The sequence below is a fragment of the Fukomys damarensis genome, unplaced genomic scaffold (assembly GCF_012274545.1).
Source record: "Fukomys damarensis isolate Sample0158 unplaced genomic scaffold, DMR_v1.0_HiC HiC_scaffold_37, whole genome shotgun sequence".
NCBI lineage: Eukaryota > Metazoa > Chordata > Mammalia > Rodentia > Bathyergidae > Fukomys > Fukomys damarensis.
The window spans coordinates 47611892-47639360 of NW_022900949.1; the positions used below are offsets into that span (position 1 = coordinate 47611892).

The 27469-nt window shown below is 35.1% G+C and overlaps 1 protein-coding gene across 3 annotated transcripts in view; it reads right to left on the reverse strand.

Annotated features, from left to right (window-relative positions):
• Ryk (receptor like tyrosine kinase) overlaps positions 1-27469 on the reverse strand; it is a 66363-nt gene that overhangs the window by 5729 nt on the left and 33165 nt on the right. For all 3 annotated transcript variants that reach the window (XM_010625490.1, XM_010625489.1, XM_010625488.2), the window contains 5 exons: positions 26712-26798; positions 22232-22301; positions 7361-7493; positions 6096-6205; positions 5773-5932 (listed from right to left, as the gene is read on the reverse strand). In XM_010625490.1, the coding sequence (XP_010623792.1) occupies positions 5773-5932; positions 6096-6205; positions 7361-7493; positions 22232-22301; positions 26712-26798 (560 nt within the window). The remainder of the gene's footprint in view (positions 1-5772; positions 5933-6095; positions 6206-7360; positions 7494-22231; positions 22302-26711; positions 26799-27469) is intronic.

Genomic DNA, 27469 nt, shown 5'->3' on the forward strand with positions numbered 1-27469 from the left:
GCCTTGGAGAATCTAATACCCTTTTTATTAAATGATTATTAACTCGAGTTCCTAGTCTGGACATGTGCTTTTAGACAGGCCCAGAGAGTTAAGGAGATCAGCGCATAGCTTTAAAATCCTCACAGAGACTTGGATTAAGGCTGAGATAATCTATTCTGCTTAGACGAGTAAAACTGATTTTAAATTAATAAAAGTTAGAGCACAGCCTGCTCACATCCAGGTATTTTCTTATCTTAAAACTATATTCTTTATGAAATCTTAATAATGAGAGATTAGTAAACATACGGCTTAATTTTTAGTGTGCCATTTCCAAAGAGAAGTCAATTTATGACTACACAGAACAGAGCCTGAGGAAGTGAAACTCGTTGGGTGTTTCCAACCCTTTGAGATAAAGTGGGCGTCTTCTTACTCACTTTTGTGACATTTCTGTGGAAAAGGGACAACCAATTCTATATGGATTGTAGAGGAAAAAACAATGAGCCCCCCGATGGTAAATAGATGCTGCCACCCTACACACAGGGAATAACTCCATTCACTGACAAAGGAGATCTAATATAATGACTGCTGACTGATGTTGGTGATATATGAGATCTGGAGTTGTACTCAAGTAACATTAACAATCTGATGTGTGTATGCTGACTTTTAACTTTTTACTTCTTTCATTGTTTTGATTGCATTATCGCTTTGCAGTACCAAAGGTTCTCATATTACATACTGCAATATGAAAAAAAAAAAAAAAAAACCACATACACACATTAAAAAAAAAAGATCAAGCCAAAGGGTAAACCACAGTTTCGTTTCCTTAAAAACCAACAGAAGTGATTAATTACATGTTGGCTAACCAGCCCTTAAAAAATAAAATCAAAACCAAATGGCACAGGATGATTTGTGGAAAACTTGCTCTCTAAAGTCTTCTGATACCTAAACCATTTAAAATTTAGACAGACTTATTCTATAATTTCCTTCTGTTTGACGTAGTTGGAAAGAAGGTCAGGATGTTTTTTCCAGTTTATAAAAATTTGTGGCTATGTCCATTTAGAGTACAGCAATGTTCTATTCATCTTATTCCGCTCCCTTCAACAGTGTTATTTTGTAGCTTTTGAAGATACAGGATATAAAACACACTTTTCACTAACAACGTATATTGATGTAGTTTGTTAAAAAGTATATTTTCTTTTTAGTGTAATATTAGCTAAAGTTGGGGCCAATGAATTAAGAGATTTCTACTTTATTACTATAGCAACTTACAGGACAAGGCTGATTTTAGTACAGCAGATCTAATCAGTTACTCTTAGTTAACAATGTTCTGAAAAACATTAAATGGAACAGTAGTGTGGTGAAATAGGCTCCCTGTTCTGACTAGGTGGGAGCCCTGCTAGAGAGTCACTAGGAGCCTTCCTGCCTAGCTGTAGGGGTGATGTTGCCACCCCAGGAGACCTGGAAGACAAAGCACTGAGCCAAAGAAAAGTCATTACTATTATTATCGTTGATGGTACTGGGGATCAAACCCAAGGCCTTGTCCATAGATAGGAGTGCTCTACCACTGAGCTACAATTCCAGCTCAAAAGAATTGCACCATATGCAGTTTTTAAACCCCCAATTCTATCCATAAGGCAAAGTGGGAACAAAGCATAATGATCAAGTTTATTGAAATGTTAATATGTTCACCTGAATGCAATCTTCAATATATGTGTTTAAAACATAATTTAAGAATTCAAAAAATATTCAATCCCCAAACTGAAGTGTAGGACTTTTGCATCACAGTTATGAAAAACAGAAAGATACAACTAGTCCTTTTAATCCCAATTATCCAAAGCAGAAGATACTTATTTGTGTGTGCAAGAAATAAACTCACAATAATTTAAAAAAAGAAAAATCTGAACATCTTAAGGGTTAGCCACATTAAATGTAAACTGAGGGATATTTTTGCCATTGTATGTAAATTAAGCATAACTCAGAAGAATGTGGGTTACAGAAACATTCCATGTAAGTTCAGTCAAGACGTGCTAAAAGTAATTACAAACTTAAAGAATTATCTTATGTTGCTCATCATTAATTTATGGACATTGTTAAAAAATAAAGCTGCCAAATAAAGGAGCAACAAAGTATTTGACAGTACTTCATCTTAACAAAGGCAGGTTCTTACATAAAATGTATGAACTCTTACAAAATGTATAAAATATCATAACCATAAAAATTCTAAGTATGGGGCCGGGGATTTAGCTCAGCGGTTCGGTGGCCTGCCTTGCAAGCCCAAGGACCTGAGTTCAATCCCCGGCACCAAAAAAAAAAAAAAAAAATTCTAAGTATGATTCTGAAATGCTTTGCTTAATTAAAAGACGTATCATTGTGGGCCGGGGATTTAGCTCAGTGGTTCTGCCGCCTGCCTTGTAAGCACAAAGGCCCAAGTTCGATCCCCGGTACCAAAAAAAAAGCAAAAAAAACAAAACCCACGTATCATCAATATGTTATACTAATACAGAACAGGCCACTCAGGTGAAGAGACATTCATTCACACTTCTTAAATATGCATCAGTAACCACAGTCTCATCTGTTGAAAGTATAAAATCTAACTTGGTTTTCACTCTGGAGTTCTTAAAAAATATTTAATCATTTGTGTTATGATAAATCCTATCATTTCAAAACTATATAACAGACTAGCTACAATGAAACACACAAACATTAATTAAGCAATGCATACTCTGGGATACTTTGTGCAAACAAAGAGCACTTATTGGCCATCTTGCATACCTCTTTAAAATATTAGCTGCTGATGCTTTTTCTAAGGGAATAATTAAAAACTCCTAATCTTTTGAAGTTACATCTTAAAATGATATGACATATTTACAGGAAATCTCTTCTTTTTCCTTTCCATCAAATATTTTTTGGTTCGCCACAAATGCCACCTCATTTCAGTAAAGGTAATTACACTATATTTTAACAAATAACAAAATTAACAATTTTCAGTCCACCACTGGAAAATGACAATATTATAAAGAAATAAGAAAATTCCTATTTTAAATCAATGATGGAATGAGATTTTCAAAATAAACACTCAGCTAGCACTTGGGAGGCTGAGGGAGGAAGATTCAAGGCCAGCCTTGGCTACGCAGTGAATTCAAGGCCAGTCTGTACTACAAAGCAAGACCCTGTCTCTAAGAAAAACAAAACAAAAATCCAAAAAGCCCCAAAACAAAATAAACACAGAGAAAAGTTTCTTTTACTTTTTTGCATTCAAAACTGTTTAGATTCAGGCTAAAGGGGTAGACTTGAAAACCACACAGATATAATTCAATTGATATCTGTTTTAAAACTCTGTTCCTAAATTGAAAGTTAAATACATTTCCCCCTATGAAAACAACTTTGCTTAATGTAGAAACTATTAACAATTCCAGTTACAACTGAGAACTTCTGAATAAAAATATAGCAACTATAAAAACCAAGCATCTTATCAGAGAATATAATTACTTTGTACCATCATTCAATATAGCAGTAGTATACCACCCAAAATCAAACTCCCTTTGGATATTATATGGGAATATCAAAATCCAAACAAAAATGTACCTCCCACAAAAAAGCCTAAATTCACTTTGGATAATCACCAAAACTCTAAGTTGTTTTGCATATTTGAATTATTTTACTTGTTTTACCTTCCAGACATTAATGTTAGGTAAGTTTTATCATTAGAGCTCCAGGAAAATAGACCAAGATTAGCTTGCCACTGCCATACAAGCTGAAGCCTTATAGCACTATGCCTAAGAATGTGGATATACTTACTTCACCCAGCCACCCATTTCCCAACATGCCCACGCCTCTCTGGCTGGGAGAACCTGTGGGCAACATGAAGCAGGTTTCCATCTCATGTTAATCTCTGTGGTGTTCCATGAAGCCTTTCTCATAATCATTTACCCTGCCCACTGTTAAGTATGAAGTTTTTTTAATACAAAAAAATAGCTGATTTTAAATTAAGTAAAAACAAATTATTTTGAAGATACAATGAAAGACCTTAATTATCATAAAAAACTGAACTGTTTATTCACATCAATTCAACACATTTTATTAAGACACATGGTATGTGAAAGGAGCAACATATTAAACAGCATTTTGCTTATGAAGGAAAAAAATTAAATGAAATTAATGAGTGAGTTCTTCCCTTATGAAATTATTCTTACTTCAAGAATTTTAAATTGGGTTATTAGTATTCAATAAAGAAATCTTAGATAATTTCAATTATTGAATATGGTGAGTGAAAGGTAGTTTCAAAGATAGGTCCATGTACTAATCCACAAGGCCTATAAATATCATCTTGGCAATATATATATAATAAAACATAATTATAAAATATATAAAATTTGGAAAATACATAAACATAACATGGCAAAAAAATCTGATTAAATTAGAGACCTTGAGGAGTTTATTCTAGATTATGTAGACAGGTTTTAAATGTTCTCATTGTCATCTTTATAAGAGAAGCAGAAGGAGTTTTGAAAAACACAGAAATGAGAAGGTAATAAAAATACAAAACAGAAGGAGATGTAACCACAAGCCAGCAAATGACAACAGCCACGTGAAAGTGGAAAAGGCAAGGAAAGTTTCTACACAGAGCCTCTGGAAGGAGCCTGCCTATACTTCGATTTCAAACATTTAGCCTCCTGATCTGAACTGTGAGAAAATAATTCACCACTGTTTTAAAACACTGAGGTTTTAGCAATGTGGCATAGCAGCCAGAGAAAACTAATACACTCAGGAAAGGATTGTACTTATTAATGTAACTAATCAATTAGTATAATTAATATTTAGTAATATACTATTAAAAGAAATGCTCAAAGCATACACACTTTGTAATAAAAGGCTAACACTGAATTACTGTACAAGTAAAATATACCAAGACATAAGATACAATTATACAGTAGGCTTAATCCTTAAAGTTGAAACTTTGAAGTAATTCAAGATTTTACGGGCCGGGGATTTAGATCAGCGGTTTGGTGGCCTGCCTTGCAAGCGCAAGGACCCAAGTTCAAGCCCCGGTACCCCCCAAAAAAGATTTTACAAGCAATACAAATAGATTATCACTGACTGTATAGGGGCATCTTACAAACAAAATTTTATCTAATTTCTAAATACAAAGCTACAGTAATAAAGTATGGTAGGCAAGACAGGAAAATTATTAGGCTTAATTTGAATTAGAGTATCAAGTAACAGAAGTGCAAAATATTTGCAAGTAGTTGTAGCTTCAGAAAGGATAATCACTAAGTATAGAGCCTAACTATATGATCCACTTGAGTAGGCAGAATCACTTGAAAACTGATAAAAGGATGAATGTGATGTGCAGAATTATAAATTATATAGCCCCTAACACTTGCAAAAGGCCATCTGGAAAAGAAAAAAGAAAAGGTACGCCTTTATAATCTGACAACCACTTAGTCATTCTGAGACTGACATAAGAAAACAAAATAATCAGTCAGTATTCCCTCTCTAACCCTCAATATCTTCATCTTCAAAGCTGGGAAGAACCAACCTCAGAGCACCAACAGTGTTCCCTTCATAATGTATGAGAAGATGAAAGAAGATGACAGAGTGCAGGCCCACAATTACAGCCACAGCTTCTTTCCATAAACGAGGTGACTGAGAACTAACTATACTCACTTTTCAAATAAAAAAATTCAGGGAAGTTATTAGATTAAAAAAAAAAAAAAAGGCCCAAAAGAGCAAAACATTTTAAACAGAATGCTGCTTCTCCCTTCTGTTGAGATCAGAAATCCCAGCACTTACCACATCACTAGCGCTAGAGAACTCATTATTAACCAGACTTTCAAGAGCCATCCATCGAACTGGCCTGTTTTCGTTGTCTCCCAGACAGTGATAGTCCATGGGGAACAAGTCTCTGGAAAGGGCATTGTCTGTGATCTTAACCTGAAGTGTGTCATCAATGCTGAAAAGTAAAAATATGAACATCGAATGCCATCAGGGTGTTAAGAGGTATAAATCACCTTTACTATTAAGTACAACAAAAGTTCCAGTGTGACTCCTAGAGAAAACCCCAAATCCAGGGAGCACTACCCATCAAGTAACAGTGATGAGCTCGTGGCACCTACACACAGTTTCTAGCAGCCAGATCTTTGTGGATGACTTCCCTTCTTGCCAGGTAGCTCATTCCACAGGCAATCTGAATAGCCATATGTACCAGGTCTTGCTGAGAGATTGCCTGTAGTAACAGAAAAATGACAAGGTTTGTAGATAGCACAAAAACTTATGATGTAGCTGCTTATTTTATTCCACAGTCCTACTGCATTGAAAAATATTTTTTTTACACATATAGTTTTTAAAAAGCTATTTCTTGACCAGAAATGTGTTCACACAGTTCCCTATATTATGCTTATATCAACTATAGTCCTCATTCTGCACAGTGATTTTTTTACTTGACCCTCTCATCTATTAGATGTATTTCCCTGACATCTAACATATAGAGTAGCTCAATAAGTATGTGTTCAATGAATGCCAAATTCTCAAGGTAATGTTTCCAATTTTTAAGTTATCTTTTGTGTAAAAACAATAATCATTTCTAAACTAATACTAGTTAGTCTACAGCTCTTTCTACTAGCTGTATGCCAGTGTTGTGGGCTGAGGCATGAAATTCTTAGGTGACACTGATGGACCATCACCTCCAACCACATGTTGGAGCTTTAATCCTGTCAATTTATAAACATCACACATATTAAGCCACACATTCAGTGCAGCCCTTGAACTCATGTTCTCACAGCAACTACAATAATTATTATTAAGATTATTAATTATTAAGATAATTAGAAATTTTAAAGCCAAATAAAAGGAGCTTCTAAAACCCAGCAGACAGCAGAACCTAATAGGCTTTACTACCATTACTATACTGATCAATGTTTCAGAGCTAAGAGCAGAAAGAAACACTTGGACACCTGACATCTCACAGCCACACTTATCAAGAATATACCCAATTGTGTTGCATAATCCAGATCTCCAGTCATCACCGTCTTTAGGACAATATGGACCAAATGGCTGTATAAAATTTGTTTCTATTCCTAAAGGGAGATCTAGGATAAGTGCTTTCAAAGAGTTATCAAGAAAATGACCAAGACAGTGTTACAGAAAATGTAAGGTAATTATGAACAAACACACAATAAATATATAAGGAAAAACTTTAGCATTAGCCAAGGATAATACTTAAGATAGGAATCATAAATCATCTTCATTTTTTTCTAAATCAACAAGTAAAATTCTTCCGATTCATTGTGAATTCCTTTGTGCAGGTCTTGAAATGGTTTATACATAAGCAACTACCATAAATTACTGGTAAGTAATTGGTATTTGGGCAAATTTTTCTCACCTGTGGGTTATTGGCCTCTACTAATTTGCACTGCCGTAAAAACAATTTAAGATTTCCCCAATTCATGTAAGGCAGCATCACCATGGGCTTTTCTCCTTCTTCTATACACACATGAGTAATAGGAAGAAGATTTCTATAAAAAAAAAAAAAAAAAGGGGAGAAATTGGAAAAGACAAAAGGAATCTATAACCTTATCTTACATAAAAAGTAGTAAGTTAGAACAAAATTCAAAATATAAGTAGAAACATCATTAAAAATGTAAAATTATACCCTGTCCTGTACACTGGCTTATCTAAAGAAACTCTACCATATTACATCTTTACACAAAGTGTAATCCAAGACATGATCATGAGTATAGTATAATATCCCATGTATTCCGTAATGCCGAAAGCCATGTTTAAAAAAAAAAACAGTTCAGAAGATGGACAAGAAAATGATAGTTAAAAAGTTCTTTAAGAAGCTGAAATTGCCACAAAAGCTGAGAAATCCTAAGCTGATCAAATGGAAATTACAATTAGATTTCTGAAAACTCAATTTATCATTTACTATCTGTATGACTCTCTGTCAGTCTTGGTTTTCATACTTACAACCCACCAACCATTTAATGCTTTGTGTTCTGTGCCATATAAAAGAAACATTTAATAAATATTTGATAAATACAAACAACAGCCTTAAAAACATTTCCATCCTTAGTAAATTCTGCTTCTAAAATGTATGTTTAAAAAGGAGAAATAGTCAAGTGTAGTGTTGCACACCAGTAATCCCAGCACTCAGGAAGCTGAGGCAGAACTGCCACAAGTTCAAGGCCAGCCTGAACTATATAGGAAGTGAGTGCCAACCTGAATTACATGAGAACCTACCTTAAAAATAATAATAATAATAATTAAATAAAAAGAGAAATAATACCAAGCATAAAAAGTTACATGAACAAGGATAGTTAATATAATTGGAAAAAGTTGCTGACTTGAATGCTCAAAAGAAATCAAAGAAAGCCGGGCGTGGTGGCACATGCCTGTAATCCCAGCACTCAGGAGGCTGAGGCAGGAGGACTGCTGTGAGTTCGAGACCAGCCTGGGCTACACAGGAAGTTTCAGGTCAGTCTCAACTACACAGTGAGACCCTGTCTCAAACCCCACCCCCCAAAAAATCAAAGAACAGGACATTATGCAACAATTAAATGTTCACAAAGATATTTATAAGAATAAGAGTAAAAGTTTATAAGAAAGACAGACATAAAATTCACATATTTGAAGGACAATTACAAATTTGGGGAAAAAAGAAAACTTTAGAAATACAGAACTAAGACTTATCTTTGACTTGTGGAACTACAGATACATTAATTTCTACTTTGCTTTTTCTCTTTCCTATAAAAATTGTCTCAACTGAGCATGTCTCACTTATAAAACCAGTCAGGAAGTTGTGGCATGATCACCACTGCACAAGTGGCAAAGCTTTGGATTCTGCTCTTATACTTAGGAGTTACTAACAGGAAAAGCACTGACCCTGAGGAGCTTGGAAAATAAGGACTCAGAGATCATTAGAACAGCATGAGGGAACTTCTTTGAGGGCTTTGGCTTACATTACAGCTGAAGAGTGGCAGTGGTCATTGTCCCACTTTACTGTCAAAGAAACACACGGCAGGCAGAGAGTTTAGTTTATATGAAGGAAAAGACTAAGTACATGGAGGAAAAAAGTCAGATCTCCACCTGAATACAAAATCTTTGTGTTTTCCCCTGTACCACTGGACATTTCCTCCTAGGAAGAACAGAGGAATATAAGAAAAATTAGAGACTGTTTCTGCCAACTTCCATGAACACCAAAATGACCAGGTTCACATGCAGAACCAGTTAACTACAGCAAAGAAGGATTTCAGGATGGATATGATAAGATGCCCCATCTTTTCAACTTCCAAAGATTATCTCTCTCTCTTCCTTTCTTTATAATTAAAATTTATTTAGGAGTTAACAGCACTTTATCCTGACACAACAAATACAGCAGACAAGGTCAAATCTTTCATTCTACCATCAAAGGATTAAAAACCCTCTGAGAGAGTAACAATTTCATGAAAATGTTTAACCACACAAATATGTACTATTTTCCTGAGGGCCCTCAAAAAGAACTTCAAGACATTCAGCAAAACAACCACTCATCAGTAGGGATCTTTAGCAAATAAAGGAGTCAACCACAAAAAGAAATCGCTGGAGTATTTTGGTATGAGGTACTTCTGAGATAATTAAAACTGACTGTTATTTTTATTTACATAAGTATTTTAACCTATGATAAAAATTATTCTCATGGATCACTTCTGGGAAGATGGCAGAGTGATGAGCAGCAGAGGAAGAGCTTCTCTGAAATTTGGTGCCCTTACAATGGAATGTAGCAGAGCAAAAAGAGGAGGGAAGTGGTTCCCCAGGACCCAAGAAGAATCTGAGGCAAGAACTGAAGTCTAAAGAGAGACACTAACGAAGAGGAGGGAGGTAACAAGCAGCGTTCTCTCCCAGAGCCTGAGGGAACAGCAGGCCAAAACTGCAGACACAGAGTGACTACTGATGACCCCAGAGGCCTCCATGGAGAAATGTATCAGTGGATGAACCAGACTGCAGCAGCTGTTGAGATATTCAGGTGCAAACCTCACCCAAAAGAGGGTGACTGCCTGGTAGCCATCTTGGAGAGGGGCCAACTGAGCTTGGAAATCAGAACTGCTTTGGGCAGACTCCATCTAGTGGCTCTTGGTGCCTTGGCATGGGAGAAGAGTTCAAGCCAGCAGGAGACAGACTGTTGTAGGCTCAAAGAATAGGGTTCTAGCCTCATAGACAGAAACCAGCCTGAACTTCAGAGGAACTAAAGGGGCAGGGTAGCTGGGATTATCCACCATCCCACTGTGAAGCTTCATTTAGCTTGCTGCGATTAATCTATTTGGCTCAGGACTCTGTTTGCCCACACTGCCTAAGAGTGACAGCAGACACACACCTTGAATTGAACATTTTGGGGGTTTTATCTTTTTTCTTTTGTTTTTCCTCCTTTCTAGCTCTTGTTTTGTTTATTTTTTTTTTCTTGATTGTTTGAACACAAGTTTCTAGTTTTTTGTTGTTGTTCTGTTCTGGTTTTTATTTTTTCCTTTTCAATTTCCTACATGTCTTCTTCACCAGTTTCCTAAAGTTTGTCCTCCAGACCTACTTCTGATCTCTTCCTCTTCTTCTATGTTATTTTTTTTTTAACCCCATAGCCCCTTTTAAATCTTCTCCCCAAGGGTAAAAAAGCCATATTAAGGGTTACAGTTTGTCATTTACTAGGCTGTATTTGATGCTCTTGCTATTGTTGATTGTACAACTTTAGCCAAAGTGACAAAATTGTGTTAATCAGTTGTTCCTCCTGGTATACCAAGACTGAGATTGCCTAAGGGTCTTAAAAAAACCCTACAAGCCCATGCCAAAGAACTGGCAGCTGGGCCAAGTAGGCAAAAACTTCTCACCCCCAATAAACTGAAGAAGTAAGATCTTGCAATAGATTCAAAACCCAAAATCCAGCTACATCTGGAAGATATTTCTGAGAAGCAGTCATTTCCTAGGGGTTCTGAATACTGGCAATAAAGCTATTTTAAAACTATCAACTCAGGAATCAAACTTAAAAAAAGAAAAAGAAAACAGGAAGATATTCAAACAAGATGTAACCCCACAGACTTTCAGCTCACCAAAGGCAAACCCCAGGGGCAGGGGGCAATAAAGTAAAACAAGCTGAGAGCCACCCAGACTCTCTGAAATGGTAACAGCAGAAGTAAAAAAGCAGATGAATGAGGCTGTAGGGAAAAAAAAAAAAAAAAAAAAAGCAGAAATAATTTCCCAGATAACTACAGAGGTGGTGACCAGAATGAAAGAGAGGGGTAAAAAACAAGAGGAGCTCAAGAATGTGATAGGAGCCACAAATGCCCAGGATAGGAAAGAAATGGAATCCATGAAACAAATTCAAATATATCCAGGAGATTAAAAACTCCACTGAAAGTATACACAGCAGAATGAGCCAATGTGAGGACAGAATATCAGATATAGAAGATAGGATTGAAGGTAGTGATCAGGAAAAAAGAGCTTTCTTAAAAATAGCAAAGAGATCATGAGAATTCAATCCAGCAGCTGCTAGATGATGCAAAGAATAACATAAGATCGATTGGAGTCAGTGAAAAAGCAGGAGATAGATCAAATGACATACAAAACCTGTTCTCAGAAGAGAAGTAATGGCAGGAAACCTCCCAAACCAGAAAAAAGAATTTAACATACAGATAAGTAAGGCATATAGGACTTCAATTAGCCATGATCAAAACAAATCTTCCCCAAGGCATATAATAGTCAAGATTTCAGAAATTCAACACAAGGACAGAATATTAAAAGCTGTTAGAGAAACGAAACAAATCACCTATTAAGGAAAGCTCATGAGAATCACAGCATATTTCTCAACACAAACTCGCAAGTCAAGGAGAGCTTGGAGTAAAGTATTTCAAGCCTAAAGGAAAACAACCTCCAACCCAGATTGATGTAGCCTGCAAAACTATCTTTCAAGGGCCTGGGATTTAGCTCAGTGGTGCCACAACCTGCCTCACAAGCACAAGGTCCAGAGTTTGACCCCCAGTACCAAAAAATGAAACAAAAAATAAGAACTATCCTTCTGGAGAAATAAGATACTTCCATGACAAAGAACACTTGAATTAAATTCATGACCACCAAATCAGCACTGCAAAGTATTCTGAAGGAGATTCTAGAAAGAGACAATAAGGATTACAATTCCATGAACCCAAAAAGAATGAATCCACCAGGCAAGAAATTAAACAGAAAAGGAAGCCAAAAGAAGGAAAATACATGACAGAGATAAGACAATACACATCAAGTATAACCATCAATGTTAATGGTCTTAATTCACCAATTAAAAGAAAGAGACTGGCAGAATGGATCAAGCGGTAAGATCCAACAATATGCTGTATACAAGAAACACATTTTATTGAAAAACAAATTCACAGAATGAAATCAGAAAAAAGCAAGGGTAGCTATTCTATTTACAGACAAAGTGCATTTCAAGCCAAAACTGATTAAAAGAGACAAACAAGGTCACTACGTCTTGATAAAGGGAACAATCTTAAGTATATATGCACCAAATAGCAGTGCATCTGATCATACAAAACAAATATTAATGGACATGAAAAATCATATAAGCACTAATATAGTTGTAATGGGGGGCCTCAATCCTCCACTGTAACAAATAAATCAATTAGACAAAAAATCAACAATGAAATATTAGAACTGAACCAAACTTTTGAACAAATGGACTTAGATGTCCAGTGTTCCACACCACAACATCAGAAAACACATTCTCAGCTGCACATGGGATTTTCTCCAAAATAGACCATAATCTGGCTCATAGAACACGCTTAAGTAAATGCAAAGAAACTGAAATAATCCCATGCATATTATCAGACCATCGTGCAATGAAATTGGAAATCAATGGAAAAAGAAACCACAAGAACTTCATAAACATATGGAAATTAAATAACACCCCCCAAACAACTAATGGTTCACAGATGAAATTAAAGAAGAAATCAGACTATTTCTACAATTAAATGATAATGACAATACAACATACCAGAACTTATGGGGTGCAATGAAAGCAGTCCTACAAAGGAAATCGAAAGCAATGAGTTCCCTTATCAGAAAAACAGAACAGGTTCAAATAAACAACCTACCCTTATCTTTCATCATATACTAAATTAAAATCCAAGTGGATTAAAGATCTAAATATTAAAACAGAAACGCTAAACTTGCTGGAAGATAAGTTAGGCAGAACTCTTGAAGACACTGGCATAGGAAAAGACTTTACGAACAAATCCTCAGTAGCACAGGAACTAACAGAAAGAATCAACACCTGGGATCTCATCTTATTAAAAAGCTTTTGCACTGCAAAAGAAACCACCAAAAGAACTAAGAGACAACCTACAATGTGGGGAAAAAATTTTACCAGCTGCTCCTCAGACAAAGGACTATTATCTAGAATATATGAAGAACTCAAAACAATCAGCCCTCCCAAATATAAGGACCCGATTCAAAAATGGGCATCTGAAATGAACAGATATCTTTCCAACAAAGAAGTAAAATTGCAGCAAGTAAATATATGAAAAAATGTTCCACATCACTGGTCATTCGAGAGATGCAGATGAAAACAACACTGAGATTCCAACTCACCCCACAAAGAATGGCTGCTATCAAGAAATCAACCAATAACAAATGTTGGCAGGGTTCTGGGGAGAAACGAACCCTTCTCCATTGTTGGTGGGAGTGCAGAGTGGTGCAACCACTATGGAAATCAATATGGAGATACCTCAAAGAGCTGGGACTAGAGGTTCCATTTGACCCAGCCATCCCTCTGCTGGGTATCTTTCCAAAAGAATTAAAAGAATCATATCACAATGATATATGCACACCTATGTTTATAGTGGCACAGTTTGTGATAGCTAAAACTTGGAAACAGCCCATTTGCCCATCAGTTGGAAACTAATGTGGTTTTTCTATAAAATGGAATACTACTCAGCCATAAAGAATGAGAAATTAGATTCATTCATAGGAAAATGGACACATATTGATATACTCCTAAGTGAAATAAATAAGTCACACTTGTATAAATACCGAATAGTTTCTTTGGTGTGAATAAACTATAATAGTATATAAGATCCTAATGAGATAATTGACAATGTGAAATAGGAAGAAATGGGCTAAAAGTGTAGGGAAAGTGGAAAGGGTAGGGGAAAGGTAATAAGGGAAAGGAAAAAAATAGGAAAAAAAGGAAATAAAGTGTTTGTAAATGGGGAGGGGAGGAGGGGGTGAAAGGAAGGCAGGGACAAGGGGAAAAAATGAGAACCAAGACCTGTCATGTAAAGGTACAAGATCCCAATAATGAATGTAACTGTATGTATACCTAAAATGTACCAATAAACTCAATGAGAGAGAGAAAAAAAAATAACCTAATGTTGAAGTCCAAGCTTCCAGGAAAAAAACAAATAAACAAACAAACAAAAAACAAGTTAAACCCAAAGCTTGTCTGAGGGAGGAAATTATAAAAATCAGAGCAGAAATTAATGCAGTGGAGACTAAGAAAATACAAAGAAACAAATAAGTGAAGAGTTGGTTCTTTGAAATGACTAAATAAAATTGATAAACCCTTAGCCAACCTCATCAAAAAAAGGAAAGAAAAGATTCAAATCTATGCAATTAGGAATTAGAAGGATGAAATCACAACAGATCTTGCAGAGATCCAGAAGATCATAAATGTCTACTCCAAGAACCTATAATCTAATAAGATGAAAAATACAGAAGAAATGGGCAGAGTCCTAGATACATATGAATTACCAAAGCTGAATCAAGAAGATATAGAAATTCTAAATAAACCAATATCAGCCAATAAAATTGAATATGTAATTTAAAAACTACCAACAAAGAAACGCCCCGGACCTGATGGAGTAATTACTGAATTCTACAAAAAATTTAGAGACCTAATGCCTCTACTTCTCAAACACTTCAATGAAATTTAAAGGGAAGCAATACTCCCAAATTCATTCCTGGTGTCAAGAATTACCCTGATTCCAAAACCAGAGAAAGATCCACATAAAAAGGAGAAGTACAGGCCAATCTCCCTAATGAACATAGACATAAAAATCCTCAGTAAGATACTGGCAAACAGAATGCAGCAAATTATCAAGAAGGTTATACACCAAGATTATATGACCAAGTTGATTCATCCCAGGGATGTAGGGATGGTTCAACATACACAAATCATTAAATGTAATGCGCTATATTAACAGAGCAAAGGACAAAAACTAGATGATCCTCTAAATAGATGCAGAAAAAGCATATGACAAGGTCCAGCACACATTCATGATGAAAACCCTACAGAAAATTGGTATAGAAGGTCTTTATCTCAATCTGATAAAAATCATCTACAACAAACCAACAGCCAATATTATATTAAATGGACAAAAACTGAATGCTATCACTCTAAAATCAGGAACAAAACAAGGATGTCCATTGTCACTACTCTTCAATACAGTTCTGAAAACATTAGCTGCAGCAATTAGTCAAGAGAAAGAAATAAAAGGAATAAGGAAAAAAAAAAGGAAAGGAAGAGGTTAAATTGTCATTATTTGCAGGTGACATGATTCTCTACATAGCAGACCAAAAAAATTCCACCAACAGACTTTTAGATTTTGATAACCAAATTCAGTGAATACAAAGTCAATCCTCAAAAGTCAATACAATTCCTGTACACAAATAAGAGACTCATGGAGACAGAAATAAGAGAATCCTTTCCTAACAGTATCTAAAAAAAGAAATACCTAGGAACCAATCTAACTAAGGAAGTAAAAGACCTTTAAACTGAAAACTATAGTACTCCAAAAAGGAAGACGGAAGAGAGTATCAGAAAATGGAAAGATAGCCCTTGTTCTTGGATAGGAAGAACCAATGCAGTGAAAATGGCCATACTTCCAAAGACTCAATGCAATCCAAATCAAAATCCCAACAGCATATCTCACAGAATTAGAAAAAACAATACTAAAATTCATTTGGAACCAGAAGAGAACTAGTACAGCAAAGGCAATTCTGGTCAACTAAGGCAAAGCAGGGGATATCACTATCCCTGATTTTAAATTATACTACAAAGCTATGGTGATGAAAACAGCATGGTACTGGCAAAAGAATAGACCTGTGGATCAAAAGAACAGACTAGAGGATGCAGAAACAACTCCAGACATATTCAACCATCTTATCTTGAGAAAGGAGACAAACAGTTTCACTGGAAGAAAGATAGCCTCTTTAATATAAATGATGCTGAAAAAACTGGCTTTCCATGGGCCAAAGATTAAAATTAGATAAAAAGATACTTCTCAGATAAAGAATTAGAAATAGCAAATAAATATATGAAAAAATGTTCAATATCACTGATCATTTGAGTTACAAAATAAAACAACTCTTGAGATTCTATCTCACTCCAGAAAGAATGGCTGCCATCAAAAAATCAACCAATAACAAATGCCGATGGGGCTGTGGGGCAAAAAAGGAACACTTCTCTACTATTGGTGGGAGTGTAGACTGGTGCAACTATTGTGGAAATCAGTATGGTTTTCTCAAAAAACTAAAACTAGACATTCCATTTGACCCAGCTATACCTCTTCTTGGTATCTTCCCAAAAGAATTAAAAGCATAATACAGAGCAATATATGCACACCTATGTTTATAGCAGCACAGTGTGTAATAGCTAAATCTTAGAAACAGCCCAAATGCCCATCAACTGAGAAGAGGATAAATATGTGGGTTTTTTTTTAATACAATGGAGTACTACTCTGCCATAAAGAAGGGTGAGCTTCAAACATTTATAGCTAAATGGATGGGCCTTGAGACCACTTTTAAGTGAAATAAATTGGACACATGTTTAAATATCGCATTATTTCTCTGGTGTAAGAAACCAAAAGTGGAAATAAGGACTGAGATGTATAAGGGGTGTTGGAAAATGAGAAGGAAGTGTCCAAATGGGAAGGGGAACAATGGAGGAGGGAGGGAGAAAGGAAGGAAGGGGCAAGAAAAAAAAAAAGTTAAAATAGAAGGAAAAAATGGAAACAAAGCTTTTGTACATAGGGAGGGGAAGAGACTTGATGGGGGGAATGGGATAAAATTTATTAAAAAAATTATTCTTACAAATTCCAATGGAAAAGGAAGGGAAAGATTAAAAAAATGCCAAACAGCCCACTGTGGCACATGTACCATAGGTCTGTCACCAACTACTTAGTCGAGAGACATCAAGGGTCAAAAAGAAATATGTATTGGACATTGGCTGCTTAAAAAAATGAGATGAATAGCTACAGTGAACATAAAGAATTACTTTCTAGGACAGGGGATTTGGCTGATTCACTGCCTGCCTTGCAAGCACAAGGACCCAAGTTCAATCCCCGGTACCAAAAAAAAAAAAAAACAAAACAAAACAAAAAGAATTACTTTTTATGTACTGATGATGTGTTTTGTTCATTATAGCTTAGAGTCCCAATTCACTTCATAATCAAGATGAACAATTAACTGTGACCAACCTCGACAGCTTGCCTTAGAAGCCTTTTCTCATTCACTCAATGTCCAGTATCAAACAAATCCAATTCAGACTGTCACTCCACTCCATACCCTAAGAGGAGCCTGGGACTGTTCATTTTGGTAGAATGTTGGAAAGCCTTATAGCCCACATCACAGAATGTTGCAGATGCTTGCTCTGCTTCTGGGGAAAAATCCTAGCTTTGTCTATATTTATTCCTGCTTCACACTTCTGTGCTTAATATGGCGAAAACCTTTAATAGGGGTAAAATATTGGTATGGTGTAAGTTAGTATGATATACTAATATGAAGCACTATGGGTGTTTACTCCTAGAGTCAGTATAACAGAACATAAAGCTCTCCCAACATGGCCAAAAGAACATTTCCAACTGATCATTTTCCATTTCTTGTCAACAGCCTAAGGGAAACAAAATGTGGCTTTTAGAAAATATAGCCTAAGGGACAGTTTGTCTATTTATTCTTCTGCAAATGATGAGTTCTGCTCTTGGGCTAAATCAAGCTGATGGAAGGCAATATTCCTGAATCGCACAATGTTAGTCTTTCAAAGAAACATCTTTACTGTTTGTTCCTCAATAATGCATGTTCAATGTTTTCAACTATCTTCTCTTTTTAAAAAATTTTCAATGAAGCTAGAAAGTACAAATATCTGTTCATTGTATTAATCAGTGACTAGAATGTAGATAAACATATTGAGACATGTGCCTTAGAATCTGTAGCTAGGAAAACTTTGTTTTTCCTTGACAACTTTCTCTTTTGCCACTGAGATTTATAAATTTTTAATGTTCCTGCACCTTTGGTTGACCAGATGCTAAATTATTTTATATTTAATCACAGCAAAAATTGTCTTCTTACTGTTGGCTTTTCTTTTCCATGACCACAGTGCCAAATGAGTCAACTTCATTTTTATTAGCAATTTATTGATCTAAATGTAGCCACCAGCCTTTTAGGTACTCAAAAGCCAAAATATAAACAAAATTCAAAAATATAGCTCCATCTACTCATTTTACTTTTTAGCCAAGCTCAAGTAACTACCAAAAGTACAGGGAAATTAAAATATATGATGCTTTTGCATGCATCATTTTGTATCTGTTTTTTCAGAAGTCTATGAACATCTTTCTATAAGGAGAGTTAAGAATCCATTTTTTAAAAACATGTTATTAAATTTTCTATCAGTATACAAACTAAGCTGATGCTATACAGTGTGTATCAAAAAGAACCTTTGGCTTGACATTGATATTGCTATACATCATGACACTATATTCAAGCATCTCTTGGTTCTGACGGTAGTTTTCACTATAACTCTGTGGACAGAAACAATAGGAAGTTTTAAAAAAAGCTATTTGTATAGAATTAGAATTACATATATTTTAAAAATCATAACTATGATCTAATGCTCATATAAGGGATTAAAATGTTACATAGCCATTCAATGAACTATTATAGCCCCCTTCCTTTGGTGGGATTGAAACTAGCAGATATCCCTGCCCAGTACTAGTGGGCTATGAGAGGCACATGCTTCTTGCTTTCTTTAATTCAGCTATATTGCTTTATCTCAGGAGTCAGACCAAAGCCTTATGTGACTCAAATGGGATGTCAGGTTCCAGAGTTGGGCTAGCACTGCTCCTTTGCTAATGGCTGTCACTGAGGCCTATGTCCTAGTCTGTGAAGTGGCAGGGCCCTGCTGAGTTACATGCAGCTGAGGTCAGTGTGACCCCAATTAAAATCCTTTCACCTAAATTACTGCTCCTCACTAAACCTGTGGGTTACTTGCTAGTTGTACCCGGTCCCAGTGCCAGTTTCTTCTATCCTAGCAAGAGAAGGAATGAATGTCTACTCCCTCACAGCCTTGCCTAGGCCATCATGCCAGGTGTTGGGCAGTAATTCACTACCTGACTTCAAAGCTCCCTATTCCTTCAGACAACTGTATTCAGTAAATACTGGATATGCTTGGGGGCTTTTGTCTTTGTTGCCATCTACAGCACCAACCAGGTCCCAAGACCCAGACTTTTCACTCTAAGTCTTGTTTGGGTCTGTTCTTTAATTTGCCTTGTGCTGCAGCGGCTCACAGGCCAGGACGCACAGTAGAGGTCCTGATAAATCCCCTTCCCTGCTCCCTACATAAAACTATGTAGCTTTCTTAAATGGGACAAGGATTTACAGTTACTGACAATAAAAAGCTAGAAATATTGTTTTGTTAAGTTAAGCATGTTAAAGATAATAAGATTATGATTTTATGGGAAAATGTCTGGTTTTTTTACATTTTTTTTTCTCTTTTAATTAATTGGTACATTCTAGGTATACAGTACAGCAGTTACATTCATTATTCGGATCTTGTACCTTTACATGACAGGCTTTGGTTCTCATTTTTTCCCCTTGTCCCTGCCCTCCCTTCATCCCCTCTTCCCCTCCCCATTTACAAATACTTTATTTCCATTTTTTCATTTTCTTGTATTTTTTTCTTTTCCCTTATTACCTTTCCCCTATCCTTCCCACTTTCCCTACACCTTTAGCCCTTTTCTTCCTATTTCACATTGTCAATTTTCTCATTAGGATCTTATGTACTATTAGTTTTTCACACCAGAGAAACTATTCGGTATCTGCATATGTTTGACTTATTTCACTTAGGAGTATATCCTCAATATGTATCCATTTTCCTATGAATGAATCTAATTTCTCATTCTTTATGACTGAGTAGTATGCCATCTTATAGAAAAACCGTATCTTCTTTATCTAGTTTCCAACTGATGGGCAAATAGGCTGTTTCCAAGTTTTAGCTCTTACAAACTATGCCGCTATAAACATAGATGAGCTAAGAGTTTATCGATTTTATTTATTCTTTCAAAAAAACCAACTATTTGATTCATTTATTTTTTTGTATCGTTTTCTTAGTTTCCATTGCATTGATTTCTGCTCTAATCTTTATAATTAGCTCTCTTTTTCGAGCTTTGGGTTTTTCTTGCTCTTGTTTTTCTAGTAGTCTAAGATTCATCATTAGGTTATTTGAGCTTGCTCTGTTTTCCTAGTGTGGGCATTCAGTGCTATGAATTTTCCACGTAGAACTGCTTTCACTGTGTCCCACAGATTCCTGTATGTTGTATTGGCTTTTTCATTATTTGTAAAAACGGTCTAATTTCTTCTTTAATTTCCTCTGTGATATTCAAACCTGTTCTGTGAGCTAGTATGTGATCTATCTTGGAGAGTGACCCATGTGCAGCCAAAAAGAATGTATATTCTGATTTTGTGGGGTGGAACACTCTACAGATGTCTATTAAGTCCATACATTCAAAAGCTGGGTTCAGTTCTAGTATTTCATTGTTGTTTTTCTGCCTAGATGATCTATTTGTGAAAGTGGGGTATTTAAATCCCTCACTACAACTGTATTAGTGCTTATTTGGTTTTTCATGTTTTTTAATATTTCTTTTATCTAGTTGGGGGCATTAATATTTGGTGCATATATATTTATGACTGTCATTTCTCCCTCTGAATTGTTCTTTACAAGGCCTTGTCTCTTTTAATCAGTTTTGGTTTGAAATTTACTTTGTCTGAGAAGAACATTGCTACCCCTGCTTTTTTCTGGGCTCCTGTCACATGAAGAATTGTTTTCCATCCTTTCACTTTCAGTCTATGGGCTTCTTTTTGCACTAGGTGTGCTTCTTGTAAACAACATATTGTTGGATTTTGCTTCTTAATCCATTCTGCCAGTCTATTTCTCTTGGTGAGTTGAGGCCACTGACAATGATGGTTATAACTGATATGTACTGACTTATTATTGTCATGCTATTGGCCTTTTGTTGTTTCCGCCTTCTTTTAGTTTCTTATCTTGCCTATTTGATTTGCTCTGCTGGGCCTCATGGTATTGTTAACTTCATTGTGTTTTTCTAGGATATTGTTTAGAATTGCTTTGTAGTGCTGGTTTGGTATTCATGAAGTTTCTCAGGTGTTCTTTGTCATGGAAGTATCTTATTTCCCCATCCATTTTGAAAGAGAGGTTTGCAGGATACATCAGTCTAGGTTGGAGGTTGTTTTCTTTTAGTACTTGAAATACCTCACTCCGGGCTCTCCTTGACGTAAGGGTTTGCACTGAAAAGTCTACTGTGATTCTGATGGGCTTTCCTTTGCATGTGATTTGTTTCTTTTCTCTTACTGCTTGTAGTATTTTGTTCTTCTGTTGGGTTTCTGGGATCTTGCTTATTATATGTCTGTTTTTAAAATGTCTGATGAAAATATACTCAGTGTTCACATAGATGTCTAACCCCCCATAAAATACTTCCATAGACATGCAAAGACATGGCCAGATACACAATGATACACACATGCACATACACAAAAAGTAAATGTGGCAAAATGTTAACTGTCACTGTATCTAGGAGGTGGATTTACTGGTGTTTATTATTCTTGTCTTTGGTAATACACTTCAAAATTTCATAACAAATATATTTTAATGTAAGTCTATCACCCATCCTTTTTAAAAAAGAGGTATGCACACAATAGGTATAAATAATTTCTGTAAAGCTTTGGTATGATTATTAGATGCAATCTAACAAAGTTATTCTCTTTTCTTCTTTGTACTTTATTGTTTGTAAAATTTGTGTAATGAGCATGAATATTATTTTTATATTCAGAAAAAGATTAAGCTATTCCAAAAAGCTTTTAATTCAGAACTTATTGTAATGTCAATGTTCTTCAAATAAAGACGCAGCATAAATGTTGCCAGGCTAACCCTGGAATGCTGAGGTTTTGCTCTCACCTGTGGTGAAGACCTCGCAGCTTACAGCTTTCTGTCAGCATCATGGTTACTTGGATCTCAGAAGCATGATCTGTGTCCAGAAAAGAAACAGTTATACATATATATAACATTGCAGATATGATCTTAGCAAATGATTACTACCTTGGATTTTAAGGTAAATTCTCATTACAGATTTCAGGTAAATCTAAATAGATTTAGCCTAAACTACTGGAGTAGTAAGAGTCACACTAAATAGCTCAACTTGCAAAGAAATTTTTACATAAATATTAGAAATTCAACAAAGTAAAAGCAATAATAGATTGGAAAAATATCTACAACACACAAGGCATGAAAGGGGCTAATTTCCTTTTTCCTCCCTTAAAGAGCTCATCTAATGAGGAAAAAAAAGAAGACAGGAGTGGTGACATATACTGATAGTCCCAGCACTGGGAAGGCTGAGGAAGGAGAATTGCCATGAGTTTGACGCAAGTCTGAACTGCATAGTGAGACCCTATCTCAAAAAACCAAACCAAACCAAACCAAACCAAACCAAAACAAAAGTAACAGAGCTAAAAGATATAAACACTTTGCTAAGAGAAGAAAAAAAAAAAAAAGACCAACAAAATTGCAAAATGATTTTCAGCTTTACTCCTAAGGAAAGAAATACAAATTAAACTAGCAGATGGGCAAGAATTTATTGAAACAGGCTCATCAATAGCACTTTGGGTAGGTAGGGAAATGCATATACACTCTGCACCATCAATCCCACTGGAAAACTCAAAACAACTAAAGTAATATCAATAGAACCTAATTACATTGGTACACTGAAATAGTCTATGGTTCCTTTTTAAAACTGTGACAGAAGTGGGCTGCAGTGTATTTCCATTATGAAATTGAAAATGGATTTGAATTTTTAAAAATGACTTTTAAATACTGAACAAAAACTTGAGTGTAATAAATCCTTAACACTTTTAAAGAGGAGGCCAGGGATTTAGCTAAGTGGTGAGGCAGCCGGCCTCGCAAAGACAAGATCCTGAGTTTGATCTCTGGTACAAAAACCAAAACCAAAACCAAAACTTTCAAAGAAACCAGTAACTAACTTTTATGTCAACCGTAAATAAATTATTAAATTATAGTTGTGAGAAACCAGTTCAAAAGATTGGCAAAGGTAAGATCCACACATTCCAGACCCTTAGTAAAATGTTGAATCAACAATGAACACCACTGAGATCAGGCACTGTGACTGTCACACTCCTCAAAAGCTGGGACTGTCAAGGTTAAGAAGTCTCCATTTCATCCATCTCCGATCTACTGGAATCCCACTCCTTGCCTCATTCCCTCTTCCATAACTTGTTATCTGTGCTGCCTTTAAAGACAACTTTTTAGGTAAGATCCTTAAGAATACAAAATGGGTAGACTGAAGCCATGAATTCAAACTATTTTTAGGAAAAGGAGCCTTACACATCCCATCACTGTCTGCTGGTATAAATTCTAGTTATCTAAAATCTGCTTGAAATTTGGAAACCTTTTTTAAGTGACAGATTGTGCCTTTCATGGTCTTTCTATAAATAATTTTTAGTAAAATTATGGTCAGAACTATTGGGAGCTGGGGGTTCTTTTGAGCATTGAAAACTAGCAACAGTTGAAGGGCTGCACCCACTTTGTGAGTTTACCTTCTTTTCCAGTTTTTAATTTTGCTAAGGTTGTTCTATTAAGCAAGTCTCAATTGAAGTGGGTGATCTAAGGAATTTTTCAACTATGGAAAAAAATAATTGTATCTATTTATTAAGAAAATTTGATTTTCCTGGTTTCCTTTCCCAGGCTAGTCTTAACCTTTTAATTTTAAATAGTGAAAGGTCCATCCTCAACATTCAAAAGGATTACTAAAAAGTACGTTACATTCTAAAAATTACAAAGAAGAACAAAAGGATTAAAAAAAGGCCTTATTTCCAAAATAGCAAAAGTTTAGCAACTATTAAAGAAAATAAGAACTTAAAGCTAATAACCCCAAACTGATTCAATTATTTCATGGAATTCATTTTCACAGTACTTATATAAGATTCAGGTTTCAAATTTCAATCTTTGGAAATTTATATTGAAATATTCATTAAATCTGAACAAAATTTTAAAAAGCAAATCTTAAGTGAAGGCTCTTTAAGACTTTTCTTTTGCATTTTACAAAGAACTAATCATGCAGCAAGTAGCAAAGCATACAGGTTTGTGAAGCAACTTAGCTCTAGTAGCTTCAATTAAAAAAATAAAAATAACATTCCAAAATAACAAATCTCAGGGACAATCATATGGAGTTATCTCGAACAATTCTGAACCAGAACACTGGTGCACTTCCTCTCTATCCCCAGGCAAACAGTGACTATACACTAAGAACTCACTGTGCTTTCTCTCATTTCCGTCAGCTAAGAGAGGACATTATAATTACAACAGCAAGGCAGGGAAATAGCCAAGAAACTCTAGCTCAAGTACACAAGGAAGGAGAAACCTTATCTTGTGAAAGAATTCCGGTATCTACATTGTATTTTCTTATCACTTCTATTTCCTTTTCTCCCCCTTCCATTGTTAAATCAGCCCAATTCTGTACAGAAATCTCTTCTGTTAATTTAAAACTCATATAGAACAAGTTAGAAATAGCTCAGTTCAAAGCCATCTACAGAATATTTAACAATCCTAGAAGAAATATTAGAATTAAGGGAAAGGTTTCCTTAAAAAATAGAAAAATAAAGTCAGTTGTTTATGGTTCAAATTTTACATTTACAAAAGTAGATATGTGCACTGGCCTTCAAAATTAGTTGGAAAGTTTACTGGGATCTATCTTAAATATTAACTTTTAAAAGTGGGAGGATGTGAAGGGGTGGGTGAATAAGACAAACATCAAATGATGTAAATCATTTGTTTAGAAGAAATAAAGGATTGTGTGTATGGGAGTCTATTTTTGTAGAAGCCTTAAAATAAGCAATTTGCTAAATTACAGGCAATTAAATTCCAAAGAATTGGTTAAATTGGTACAATCCAACATTTTACAAACAATAAACATAAACTCTTCATACCTTCCAAGTATTCCTTTAAGTAAATTTAAAGCACAGTTCTCATTTATAAAACTTTTAAAATGTTGTCACCTTCAACTCATAAAACTGAATTTAAATTTTCCCCCAATCTCTGTATTTTTAAGTACTAAATTTGCTTTTCAGAAATTAGTATCTTGTCATCTCAAACTGAATCAGATACTGACAGACATTAAGCGCTCTATCTATTACCACATTTTTCTTACTCTCAAAATGAACACTAAAAAGAATTAACTAACTGGGGATATAGCTCATTGGTAGAACATTTGCGTAGCATGAATGAAGCCCTAGGTTTAATCCTTATAAGTACAAAAAAAAAAAAAAAAAAAAAAAAAAAAAAAAAAAAATAAAAAAAAAAAAAAAAAAAAAAAAAGAAAAAGAAAAAGAAAAAATTAAGAATTATTAAAGCCTTCAAATAGCAGCTGCAAGTAATTAAGATTTTAAAAATTTTAAAGAGTCTTACTAACTTATCAGTACTAGGGAAGAAAACATATATAAAGAATACTGTAGTATTTTGATGAGGAATCACTAGTTGAGTAATTTACATAAATCAACAAACAAAAAATTAAGCATCACATTCTAAAAAATAGTGCCAAAGAAGTACATGTGAAAACAGATATTCTGGTCATGAAAATATAAATCAGTGCTTTTTAGTGAACAATCTGACAAGCTCTATCAAAAACTTAAATGAATATATTGTTTGGGCCAGCAATTCCAACTATGTTATATACCTGCAAAATTGTGACAAGAAATATACACATACATGCACATTTCCTGGAACATCATACAGTGTATAAGATAAAAGAGGGGAAGAGGAATGAAAGGTAGCAGTGACTATCTACATATGGTACTGTGGGTTTGAGGGTCATTTTAATTTTTTCTTTAGAGACTGCAATACTGGGAGGTAAAAACAAAGGACAATGTCTTTTAATGAGGGGAAAAGATGGTACCAAGGACTTTTGTTTTCTGTTGTCATCATTTGTTTTTTGTTTATAGGGTTTTTTTTTTTTTTTTTTAAGATAGGGTCTCACTATGTAGTTCAGGCTGGCTTTGAACTCACAACAACCTTGCTGTGTCAGTCACTTGAGCGCTGGGATTACAGGCACGTGCCACGATGCCCAACTCCAAAGTTTTAACATAGGAAAAACCCAAAATTATAGAAACAATGAAGTCAAGTGGATGCAATTTAATTGGAAGATCAGACAATAACTAGCAATTGTTTAATATTTTAATTTATAAAGCCTTCTTTTTTCTATACCTATTGAGGACAACCCAAATCGCCTCAAAAATTAGCCTCATCTGAGCTATAGAAATGTGGACTAATTTATAAGGTCCAGAGTACACTGATACTTTGTGGCATAATTCCACTAGTATAGGAAAATATAAAAATAGTACAAAAAAATAAAAACAAAAAAAACCCCTACCTTTAACTGTTTTTACAAATGTATGTTTTTCTTTATTGGGATCTTTTTCATCCACTAAAATTCCATGGAAAATACGCCCAAAAGTACCTAAAAGGAGAACAATAATTAATGAGATCATACAAGAGCCTTACAGTATAAATCATTCTAGGCATGATAAAACTTAAACACAAGAGTATATGAGATCAATTTATTCTAGCCCCATAGCACAAGAACACAAATTGTTGATATTTAACAACTGCTAGAAGTCCTTTGTAACTATAAAATGTCTTAGCCTGCTTTTAGAAACATCACATCTAAACTAAGTTTATGAGAATATTTTTCTCAATTATTCTAAATAAAGCAATAATATAGCCAGGAATACTACCTGAGCTCAATAGTCATTTGAATTTCTAAGATTAGACTCATAGCAATGCTGGAAAAAAATGGATTCTCCTCTCTGCTTTAAAAAGTAACTTGCAGAGAAGCCCTGAGGGTACAAGTCTTGGATTTAGGCATCCTGGTTTCCGATCTTTCTACTGCTCTCTACTTAAAAGGTCTCACAAGTTGCTTGTCCTCTCAGGTTTCTGGCAAAATGTGTTCTTAAAAACTCTTAAAGTAAGAAAAGAAGCTATGACTTTTTTGGAAGCAAAGCAACGGTTAAAAAATGAACTATGAGAACCAAGTCCTGTCATGTAAAGGTACAAGATCCCAGTAATGAATGTAACTGTACTGTATACCTAGAATGTACCAATAAACTCAATAAAAAAAAAAAAAAAAAA